The sequence below is a fragment of the Conger conger genome, chromosome 3, assembly GCF_963514075.1.
Source record: "Conger conger chromosome 3, fConCon1.1, whole genome shotgun sequence".
NCBI lineage: Eukaryota > Metazoa > Chordata > Actinopteri > Anguilliformes > Congridae > Conger > Conger conger.
The window spans coordinates 32,861,973-32,874,645 of NC_083762.1; the positions used below are offsets into that span (position 1 = coordinate 32,861,973).

The following is a 12,673-nucleotide window of genomic DNA, read 5'->3' on the forward strand; positions in this document are numbered from 1 at the left end:
AGTAGGGTCTGGCAAGACTCTACAGGGTCTCAAACCTTCAAAACTTGCTTTCAATATTCTCTTGCTGTAGAAGCAGCATTACAGATACTGTGGTAACATTACTGCTGAGCAAAAGGAACATTCCAGAAATGTTAAATGCACATTTAGTAATCCTTTTGAACGAGGCGGGTGGGGTGGGGTTAATAATCATGTATAACTTTAAACCATAACCCAAAATTACACTTGAAATGCATCCCTATGTGAACTCAGGGTTCCTCTAACATCCCCCTAATGTTCAAACAATACCAAAGCGTAACGTTCCCCGAGAGTGGATAATGCGCAATTACACTGGACCCTGGACAGACTGTCTCTGCAACATTTAATGTGGATACTAGCATTTCCGCAGCAAACCTGACGACCGTTTCAAACTTATACATATATTTTTTTTTTTAAACGGACTTAAAACGCCACAGTATGCAACCTTTTTCATTTGTCATTAGAAGTAACTAGCACACTTTCCTTATGTGCCTTTTCAGTTTTTTTTTCCAGATGGGGGGGAATCAGAGGTGATTACAGATAGCAAACCTTGGTCAAATACGTAGTTGTTTTGGATTCAATACTTTTCAATGCTCGATTAATTTTGTCTGTTGCAGTTGAGCCAACCTGAAGAGGACTAGAAGGCAGGGCTTGCAATTTTGAGGGTATCTCATAGGGTTCCAATACACCAGACAGGCTCAGTAAAGTTAAAGAAGATAAAGAAAGTGACACAGTGGGGAATGAAACCCCAGGCAGGGTGGGAGGGGGGGAATGTGGGGCGACATGGCTCAGGCAGTAAGAACAGTCGTCTGGCAGTCGGAGGGTTGCCGGTTCGATCCCCCGCCTGGGCTGTGTCGAAGTGTCCCTGAGCAAGACACCTAACCCCCAGAAATGCTCCTGACGAGCTGGTTGGCGCCTTGCATGGCAGCCAATCGCCGTCAGTGTGTGAGTGTGTGTACGAATGGGTGAATGAGAAGCATCAATTGTACAGCGCTTTGGATAAAGGCGCTATATAAATGCCAACCATTTACCATTTAATTAGAGGACAGACCTTCAACTAACAAGAGGCCAATAGGTTGTGGGGATCACACAGGCACTCAGACATCACCCTGGCTCACTTCAAACTACATCACTACAGAAGTGCTCTGGTTTCATCTTCAAAGCAATAACCAATTTAGAGCCACAAAACTAGGTGATGTGGGGTAGCTGTGCAATCATCTGCCTTAATTTATCAATTATGTGTTCAGTAACAGCCTGCAGCTACCCAGGAGAGGGTCAAATATCCCTGCACCAGACCTCCAAATACAGGTTAACTGTTAGATGCTGATAATGTTTTAAAAAACGCTCCTTTAGGCAACAGAAATTTAGCTGAGTATTGGCAAATTGTTCTCTGAAATAATCTTTCTGGCTTGTAAAGGGCTTAAGTATTATAGATAATAATTTGTTCCAGATCTGCCTTGTACTATGAGCATAATGTACAGGCCTTTGTAATTGCTCTGTCAGCTATTAATGCATTACCATGTAAACCATTCCGGATAAGAACATCCTCCACATAAGTGAATGAATGAATTAACACATACTGTACATACAGTAAAAAAGCAATAAAATAAAATTAAACACGCTTCAGCATAAGTGCTGACATCTGCTGTAGGGAGCTCAGTGTTTTCTGAGTTAGCATCTGTGTGTTACTAGTATATCCATTTACTTCCTCACCACTAGCTTTGCAGTGCTAGCATCTGTACATTCCCTCTCAGCTTATACTATAGTTTTGTATTTGTTAGCAATGGTAGCATGTGTGCATCTTTGTTAGCATTGCAGTGTTAGCATCTGTGTTTCCACTGTGTTAGCTTTGCAATAATCTAGAATCTGTGACTGCAGTGTTAGTACCAATGCATTTCCTCTCCATTAGCTTTGGCTAATGATCTGCCTGACAGGGTGGAAAAGCGCTTCCTGCCGTCATTCCACTTTTCTTTAGCACATTAGCATAAGTTTCTGACACCCTAGGAGCACACAGGTTTTTGTAAATCTCGATATCTTCCATTATTTTTCATTAGCATTCTTACTGAGGGTGGGTGGATTTCTGAAATATTATGTCTGATTAAGAATGTCAGAATTATTTCAACATGATTTACTGCCTTGAACTTAATAACCAGCCACAGACTGTGAAGGGCGTGAGAAAAACAAGGATGATAGAATCATTCAAATTAATCAAAATATTCCTTCCACCTTGCTTTCACGACAACGAACAACACCGCCTCTATCTGCCCCACAATTCCCTTCTCAGCCAAGATGACTTCACACCATCTTTACCAGGAACAGTGCGTTCTCATCAATCCCACAATTCTCTGCTCTGCCAGGACAGCTTCCAACTGTCTACAGGAGCAGAGAGACCTCAACAATCCAAATAATCCCCAGTTCTGATGGAAGGGAATCAACACTACAATAAACAGTACTATTTATATGCACATGTATAGGCATGCATGTGCACACACACAAATGATCTGTGAACTTGTGGTAAATATTATTACCCCATGCCTGGGAATAATATAATCATATCATTTTTTCCCAAGACTTAGAAGCCATTCACCCGACAGCCCAGCACCCATAGACACACACACCATTCTCTCAAGAGTACTTTGGTCTCGTGTGTAAGCATAAAGACGGCGAAACTGCCTGGGACACCATGACTGCCCATTCATCTATTCAAATGGAGATATTCCATGCTATTATTCTTCAAAGATGTCACTGAAATGTCACAGAACCAGGTGCCACTGCCACTGTGTGAGAGAGAGAGAGAGAGAGAGAGAGAGAGAGAGAAAGAGAGAGAGAGAGATTATATCCTATTTGTGCTGTGCCGTTTTTCTCAAAATGAAAGAGGTTGAAGTAAGGTTTCTGTAGAGGGAGGGGGCAGGTCCAATTGGGTGACAGTTAAACACCTTCACGTACACCACAGGTAAGATGCAGAAAGTGTTCTGGTGCAAAATTCTGCAATGCAGCTCCCAGGTTGGAGATTTATTTAAACATCCATTGGCTAAATTCTCACTTGAGTGTACTACATCTACTGTAAGAACAACTATTAAATGTGAACAAGCCTGTAAAAATCTACAGAGGAAGTGACAAAGGAAGTGGGAGTGATCACATCACTTAGAGTCGACCCTGAGGGTATTTGTGAGACCCTGACTGGGCCAGGAGTGGGGCATGGTTTGCATGTAATCCTGCCTGAGATATGTGCCACATTATTTCAGCTACTATGGTGATACCTAAATGAGAGCAAGGAGACACACCCCCACCACCAGTGCCAAGATGGTCTGCTCTGGAAATCCTGCCATGTGACTGGTCCCACCTCCCATGTACTCTGGTATTCCAGCCTTTGCTATTGGTTACTGATAAAAATGAGAGTATGTCAAATGAACAAGGGGGCTACTGTGCTATGCCTATCAAACCATCTTGAGTGGGAACAGAGACTCACAGAGACTAGCAACAACAATAAAAGCAATGTTATGTTTGTTAAAAAATAAATAAGAAAGCTATCAGGTGTAGCAGAAGATGGAGATCTGGCTACTCCAGGCAAATTTTAAAATAGAATATTAGACATAAAATCTGTAACCAGTAGTGATTGTTAGCATTTCAATGTGTAGCAATTTATGTAGCGTGTGAGGTGCAAGACTGTAAACACGCTTATGAGTATAAAAATAAAACAGTGAAACTTTTCCTCTCTGGGCTCTTAGATGCGCAGGTACTGGTTTATGACCTGCAGCACTCTGACTCCAGCCCAAGTTCCAGCGCCACGTCTCATTAACCTCCAGCGATGTGCAGCAGCTCCACCCCCCCCCCCCCCCCCCTTCACCGAATCACACCCAACAAGAACAGGACAGAGAGTACCCCCTCGCCCCGAGACAGAGCTGCTTCCGGGGTCACACAGGGTGGGGCTTCATCCCCTCTGTCCTTCTGCTATTCCTTCACCTGGGGTTCAATCGAAAACTGTTTTGATACGTTTTGCTACGGTTTCCAGGTTGAACGATGCTTCTTCCATTTGTAGCCAAAATCCAGAAAGATGTAGGCCTATGCTTTAACACCCGGAGAACATACAGAATGGCCGTCTCAAACGCCATAGTAGCAAACAGTACCTACACCAGTCAGTCTGGTTTGTAACAGGATGTTCAATGCACCATTTCTGTTTTGCTGCATTTTGTCGGGGCTGAACGTGACCCTGGACATGGGGGAGCAGCACTCAGCAGTTGAGAATGCAACACATCTTTAAAATAACTACCTTATTTATACTAATCACAAAAAAGTAAGTTAAATATTTGCATTTGCCGAAATCTGCAAAAGACAGGAAATCAAATTGATCAGTCTTAACGCTAACGTCAGCCTGCTCTCCATCAAGGTGTTATCAGCACAGAATCAATTTCATGTTCCCAATTCCTGTTACTGCCACACAACCAGTTCCTTCCACAAGGGAAGCTCCTCCCATCAAAACAAAAGGAGGGAGGGGGTTAAGAGGTGTAGCTGACATTTTAACACCCAGAATGGGTTCTATTTCAGTCTGAAATGTCGGTATAACAGGAAGTGAGGCATTATTATTTAATCCCTTACAAGGAGACAGGTGAGGTCGCAAGAGTTATGGTGCACATCGACTCCGTCTCTGACTTTGTGTCCAGTTGTACCAGCTACCATAGCTCTTTAAGAAACACTCTAAAAAAGAGTTCAGTATCCACCTCCAGCCATTAACACGGCACGCCCAGTAAACCACGGTCGACTGGTACAACTCTGACCACCCACTGTTAATTTACTGAGCCACATTTTCACAAGATGCCTGTACATCTCCTTATAAGAGACCCAATCGACCAGGTTCACAACCCCGTTGGCAAACAACTTTCTTGCTACCATAACTTCATGGCAATGTTCTAATATTGACACACTGCGATAGCAACACTGTGAGACGATTGCAAAACCTTTGAATCAGAAATATGCGTAAAAGTGATATGAAAAATGAATCATTTTTAAAGGAGAAGTAATAACTTAAGTTCAAGAGGAAGGACCGCACCTCTGCTCTTCCTGTTACGAAGCAAGGCAATGCACACATAACAGTTACTGACCTTTGGGTTTGCAATTAACATATTCCTCCTCTGCTTTCACATCATTTCCTGTGTATACAGCTTCCTAAAATTAGGGGATCACCTTTAAGCTGGAGAGTGTTGACCCAAGACTCCAAACACAGCCAAACACACACAGCTTGACAATCTTTGTCTGTATAATCTTTACTAAACCAATATTATTCCAGCTCCAGACTATTTACTGCTGCTAATATATTTATTTACAATAAATAAATGTCTGTATAGTGCTCTCTGTGTTAATGTGGTCAGTGCGGTGCTCACAGCACTGTTAAGCATTTTAATTTCACTGGAAGACTAATGGCCCCTGTGAGACCATCATCTAACAAATGTCCAAAAGGGACTAGGAATTCTCTGAAAGGACCCACAATTGCTAACCTAGATCTTATCTCCTACTTCGCTGAGTAAAGCTAGCTAATGAAATAGCCCTCACGTAACAGAGTCACAGTCACAGAACACCAAATCCAATGGAAAACTGAGTACACACACATGGTACTACAGTCATGGGCTTTTCAAGGGCTGTAATTACTACATGGTGAAACCAAAATGCATAAAACTACCCTTTAATAAAAGCTCTGAGTCTGCGTATGAATTGTTTGATTATAAACAGAAAATAAAACATTAAATCAGAAAAAGCTCAAAAAAGACAAGGTGACCCCAAACTTTTGAATGGTCGTATACATTTAACATTTGTTAGCTATACAGTCTACGACTGTATGCTTAAAATATTTTTGCTGTGGGTATACTGTGAGTTTACTTCTGATAGTGCTCAACAATGAAAAGCACATTTTTTCATTTTACAATGTTCAAGCGTACTAGAGAGCTGTTTGATTAATAACATTAATTTTCTTTAGCCAACTACCATTAGCTCACTTAACTTATAACTTCATGGCAATGTTCTAATATTGACACACTGCGATAGCAACACTGTGAGACGATTGCAAAACCTTTGAATCAGAAATATGCGTAAAAGTGATATGAAAAATGAATCATTTTTAAAGGAGAAGTAATAACTTAAGTTCAAGAGGAAGGACCGCACCTCTGCTCTTCCTGTTACGAAGCAAGGCAATGCACACATAACAGTTACTGACCTTTGGGTTTGCAATTAACATATTCCTCCTCTGCTTTCACATCATTTCCTGTGTATACAGCTTCCTAAAATTAGGGGATCACCTTTAAGCTGGAGAGTGTTGACCCAAGACTCCAAACACAGCCAAACACACACAGCTTGACAATCTTTGTCTGTATAATCTTTACTAAACCAATATTATTCCAGCTCCAGACTATTTACTGCTGCTAATATATTTATTTACAATAAATAAATGTCTGTATAGTGCTCTCTGTGTTAATGTGGTCAGTGCGGTGCTCACAGCACTGTTAAGCATTTTAATTTCACTGGAAGACTAATGGCCCCTGTGAGACCATCATCTAACAAATGTCCAAAAGGGACTAGGAATTCTCTGAAAGGACCCACAATTGCTAACCTAGATCTTATCTCCTACTTCGCTGAGTAAAGCTAGCTAATGAAATAGCCCTCACGTAACAGAGTCACAGTCACAGAACACCAAATCCAATGGAAAACTGAGTACACACAACAAACACAAATTCTGTTCCTTTAAAATGGCAGAAGTTATGGTAACATCCGATTGCACAAGTCAACAGTGATCCCATGGCCACAGTCCAAGCATACATATAGCCCCACGTACATCCACTTATGCACAGATACACATATGCACGAAAGCAAATATGCAGGCATGCACAAACATGCACCGACACATACCGAAATGCATACATATTCACATAAGCGCACACATATACAGACACAAACACATATGCAAACATACTCATACAGGCAAAAAAAAACACACACACACACACACACACACACAAACACACACAGTATGCCAACATGCACAAACACAAACATATGCAAACATGCACACATACATAACTCCAAACACACACCACTTGGAATGAAGTGGTGATTCCCACCCCACTCCCCGCCTCTCCCTCTCTCTGATTGGCCACAGTGGTTCAGCAGTGGAGAGAGAGGACCTACCACTGCTCTGCTCGCTTCCTTCATCTGGGCTACAGGGGGAGGGGTCACTATCGACGGACAGGGCCTGTGTGAGGGGACGGAGACAGGGCGGGGAGCAGGCTGGCGAGGGAGGGGCTGGAGAGGACACATGGGAGGTGTAGTTCATGGCAGAAGGACGGAGTGTAACAAGCCAGGGAGGGAGGTTCAAACCCGGAAACCAGAAAATTTGGAAGACATTCGAAATTTTGAAAATTGAAGAAATCAATCGAACGATCAACCAATTTGTCGACAGATCAGCCCAAGGGAAAGGTACCAAAAGCATACAGCAGCAGTTCAGGTGCACATGCACACGCGGCAGATTAAAAAAAGCACAGGATTTTGTTAGATTTCACAAACACGCACATGCAAGTTTATAAAAGGGTGCAAGCGATTCGGTGAACAACAAATTAAAGGGACACGTGTGGGTTAAAAGGGATATTTCAGTACGATTGTGTTAACAGTCATGCCGTGTTTAAACGTGAGAGAGGAAAAAAGGAGCAGGGAAGAATGTAGATGTGAAAACACAACACAAACACATGGAGGGTAAAAAAATAACGTTAGTGCCATTTCTCAATCCTGATTTGATGACATGCTGTTAAGGTTAGCATTTAAAGCTATACTTCACACTAGCTACTGCCTTAATTAGAGCTACCATAGCTCGACACACATTAATGCAGCTACCATAGTCATCAGAGAAACTGAACCCAAGGCCTTTAAACACGCCTCAGAGGAAGGGGAAAAGAGAAAGAGAGCGGAGAAATACAGACAGAAGACAGGGGAAGAGAAAGAGAGGTAGAGAGAGAGCAAAACAGAGAGAAAACAGAGCAGAGAGAGAAAAAGTGAGATACAAAAGACAGTGTGTGAGAGAGAGAGAGAGAGAGAGAGAGAGAGAGAGAGAGAAGAGAGAGAACCACGGGTAATTATTAGGTCAAACATTCAGCACAGTTTTTTTTCCTTATGTTTGTCGGACTCTCTCAGGACTGGTGAAGCAGGACAGTGTTTTTCTGTGGTCTTCTATTTTATTTTTATTTTTTATTTTTTACTTTAGCCCCAGAGTTTGTCACTCATGGTGGGGTATCAGACTTTCATCTAAATAAACATTTTTTCAAATTCAATTACAGAGCAACTCAGGTGACCCTGAATGTGCTACTTTTCATTGATTTTGACACCATACTGCTGCTCGTATGGGACAGGGCTGACCCCTCAAACATAAACACCCTCATCCAGTCCAATCCAGGATAATTCCTTTCCTAGAGAGCCAGTGTTTGCAGTTTTTAGTTTTTTTGTTATTGGTATACACAAATACTGTAGATCAGATCGCAGTGCAAGGTGTCATACAAGGACATCACGCACGTGCCTTTAGCTGCCATTCCTGAATTGTCCACTCTTGTAAATATTAATGTCAGATCATGTCAATGAATTAAATAATTAACTGGTCTGAGCCCTGAAAATATGTCCTTCTGTGCCTTCTTCAGTGCATTGACGTATTTATGGATTATGGCTTTGGGTTCAGTTTCTAACAGCCACCCTCTTGTCAGCAAATGCAGCAGCATTCCTGGACAACACTGCTCTAGCACTGTTACTGCATCGCAAAATCACAGCGATAAAAATGTTCTGTGTGCACTGGGATTGGCCAATCACGGGCAAACTGCTGCTGCTGCTGCACATGGGGAGGGGGGTTGGAGACAGCCGAGCAGACCCCCCCCCCACACCCATGAGCAGGCCCTCCCTCCCTGCAGGCACGCAGTGAGTACACTATGAAAGCGCTGACATCACAGCTGACATCACAATGGAGAAAAACTGTCAAATCTGTTTAAGATTCAGTAGTTGTTTAGAAGTGATGATGTTACATTAGTGAAAGAAACAATTCTTACTGTCTATGCTGGACTGAATGTCCATGAATGTTACAGTAATTTTTTTTACTAAATTTTAAACAGTTGAAATGTAAATAATTGTAATTATGGTGAAACATAAACTACCATTCAAAAGTTTGGGGTCACTTTGTCAAAATCTTTTAATCAAATTCATCAGGAGAAACATTTCTTGTAGTAGCTACTGCATATGTGACAGCAGCACAGTGGTTTGAGTCTCATTTGATACCCTGGACCATTGATGACTTAAAACCATTTAGCCAAAAAATGGATTCCACACTGTATCAGCATAATTTACAGCGGAATCTAGTCCAACCCCAAATTCCAATAGAAATCCATTCAAATGCAAAAAGTTTTCGTATCGCTGGTAGGGCAACCTGAAAATAAGATTTCCAGACTCTGATGATGTTGATGGGTCACAGACATCAGGCAGTCATGGGCTTTTCAAGGGCTGTAATTACTACATGGTGAAACCAAAATGCATAAAACTACCCTTTAATAAAAGCTCTGAGTCTGCGTATGAATTGTTTGATTATAAACAGAAAATAAAACATTAAATCAGAAAAAGCTCAAAAAAGACAAGGTGACCCCAAACTTTTGAATGGTCGTATACATTTAACATTTGTTAGCTATACAGTCTACGACTGTATGCTTAAAATATTTTTGCTGTGGGTATACTGTGAGTTTACTTCTGATAGTGCTCAACAATGAAAAGCACATTTTTTCATTTTACAATGTTCAAGCGTACTAGAGAGCTGTTTGATTAATAACATTAATTTTCTTTAGCCAACTACCATTAGCTCACTTAATGGTGATAGCTCACTTAACTGTTGTTAAGCGTTGAGCTGAAATTAAATAAAATGCACTAATTGTGGCCTGTGTTATGATGGAATTGAATATCAATTAATGAGTCTCCAATGTAATATAAAAACTCATCCAGCTCTTGCTGTGTATGGTTTCTATGCCGATTGCTTTCATAGTGTACCCAAGCCAGGCTGGTGGAGTCTGGAGGGTAGGGGATAGCTGTTACTCTATAGAACCCTTACAGGAGCCAGTCGTCTCTACCGGGGGGTTCTGTTCTGGGCTTCTTCTGAGAGGGTTCCCACAGAGCTGTTCAGTAACTCTCTTCTGGGCTGAGACGCACACTGCACGACTCTGTGTTTGCTGCCTATTTCTGAGGAGGGAGGGGGGCACAGGAGGGTGACAGTTGGGGCCAGGGTGGAGATGAGGGGAGATTGGGGCTGGGGTGAGGCAAGGTAGGGGTGGGGATGGGTGTGGAGGTGGAGGGTCAAGGGAATAATGAGAGGTTCTAAGGGTTCCGGGGTTCTGGGGTTCCAGAGAAAGAAGCAGATATTTTAGGGGTGATGAGAGACCACTTGGGTGGTTGCGGTCACTTAGATTTTGTGTGTGTTTATGTGTGTGTCTGTGTGTGTGTGTGTGTGTGTAAGTGTGTGCATGTGTATGTGTTTGCATGTGTGTAAAAGAGAGATCACAGTTGAGTTTCAATGGAAATATGCCCCTCCCTTCACATCCATCTCCTGCCACCTCTGACCACTACTCACCGGATCGGGGCTTGAGGCCAAAGGGAGCTGAGTTTGATGGCGAAGACGTGGCTGAATTGCTCTCTTTTCCCTGAGATGCACAAAAAACAACCACAGCACACAAAATGTCAAACGCATCCTTTAATAGTTACATTCTCAACCCTCAGAACCCCAACAGGGGGTTCCCTCCCTATAACTCATCAGCTCCTGTGTATCTGTGAGCTCTAGTCAAGGGGGTTTGATGCAGGACACTATAGCTGACACCTCCTCACCTGTACATGAAGTAACCCTGGAAGGTTCAGGACAGATGCAGAGCTGAGGCAGAATTTACACCATACACACAAATCTTACACTCCTCTCTCTAAACTTACACCCACCACACAGTCCTTACACTTCACTGTCTAAACCAGTGGTGCCCTATCTTATCCTAAAAGAGCAAGCGTGGTTATGGGTTTCTGTTATAGCCCAGCATTACAATACCCGATTCAGCCAATCAAAGACTTGAAGACTATAATTACATTATAGCTAAATCATGGGCTAGAACAAAGCCCGCACCTGTACCAACCCTTTTCAGATGAGACTGGTCACTCCAAGGCTAAGCTAATACACACCCTGTACAGAATGTTACACCCTTGTTGCACTTGTGACAGAAACAGAAATTCCATCATGCCATAGTTGGGGTTGGAGGAGAGGGGGCGGCGAGTCAGAACCTCCTCAATCCTTTGTAGTCTGTACTGACTAGACAGCCTGTCAATATTTATTACTCTGGGAAAAATAAACCAGTGAAACAAAGCATAATTTGATGTTCTTAGTTTAGCTGATTATTGGACGTGAAAGAAAAAAACCTGGGGACACAATCCAGTCTTGTTCTCTGTCTGAGAGCAGTTCTGTTGTTCTTTTGGTACTGGGCTGTGACAGGCGTGGGCCAATCATTGTCCACTAGCTTTGCCTGTTTTCTGAGCCAGGGATGAGCCAATCAAAGAAATATAGAGTTTGCAGGGTCTGAACCAATCACAGTCCACAATGGCTAACAGGGCAAGCAGGGCAAATATTATTGTTCCTATAATGCACCTTGACATCTGTTTGATCCTGTCGGTCTGGTCCAATCACAACATGGTTTAATTATGTCAGTATTAATCTCATGCATTTTTAGATATGACTGTAATGTTTTTTGTGCCCCAGGAGACATACTGGGGATTGTTGGTTACCTGGACTGACACTTGTTTCTCAAACTGCTGGCATGCAAGTCGGGCTTCAAGCCTGGCCCTCTCTAGAATACCGTCCCGTTTCCGCTGGAACTCAAGGCTTCCATCAGAACTCTCACTCTACAACAAGGCAACCATCAGAACTTTCACTCTACAACAAGGCAACCATCAGAACTTTCACTCTACAACAAGGCAACCATCAGAACATTCACTCTACAACAAGGCAACCATCAGAACTTTCACTCTACAACAAGGCAACCATCAGAACTTTCACTCTACAACAAGGCAACCATCAGAACTTTCACTCTACAACAAGGAAACCATGACAACTTTCACTCAGCAACCACGCAACCATCAGAACTTTCACTCTACAGAAATGCAACCATCAGACCATTCACTCTACAACAAGGAAACCATGACAACTTTCACTCAGCAACAAGGCAACCATCAGAACTTTCACTCTACAACAAGCCAACGATCAGAATTTTAATTCTAAATGAGGCAGCCATCAGAACTTTCAGTCTACAACAAGGCAACCATCAGAAGTCTCACTCTACGACAAGGCAACCATCAGAACACTCACTCCACAACACAGCAACTGTCAGAACTTTCACACAGCAACACAGCAACCATGAGAACTTTCACATAGCAACATAGCAACCATGAGAACTCACACTCTACAACAAGGCAACCATCAGAACTTTCACTCAAGAACAAGGCAACCATCAGAACGTTCACTCCACAACAAGGCAACCATTAGAACGTTCACTTCACAACAAGGCAACCATCAGAACTCATACTGCAATATAGCAACCATCTGAACTCTCACACAGCAACATAGCAACCATCA

General features: G+C 42.5%; 1 protein-coding gene across 6 annotated transcripts in view; it reads right to left on the bottom strand.

Moving 5' to 3' along the window:
- LOC133123997 (leucine-rich repeat and calponin homology domain-containing protein 1-like) overlaps positions 1-12,673 on the bottom strand; it is a 67,613-nt gene that overhangs the window by 14,978 nt on the left and 39,962 nt on the right. For 2 of the 6 annotated variants that reach the window (XM_061234768.1, XM_061234765.1), the window contains exons 14-16: positions 11,827-11,943; positions 10,640-10,709; positions 7,189-7,302 (exon numbers count right to left, since the gene is read on the bottom strand). In XM_061234768.1, the coding sequence (XP_061090752.1) occupies positions 7,189-7,302; positions 10,640-10,709; positions 11,827-11,943 (301 nt within the window). The remainder of the gene's footprint in view (positions 1-7,188; positions 7,303-10,639; positions 10,710-11,826; positions 11,944-12,673) is intronic. The other 4 variants (XM_061234770.1, XM_061234766.1, XM_061234767.1 and 1 more) reach the window with 3 other exon arrangements.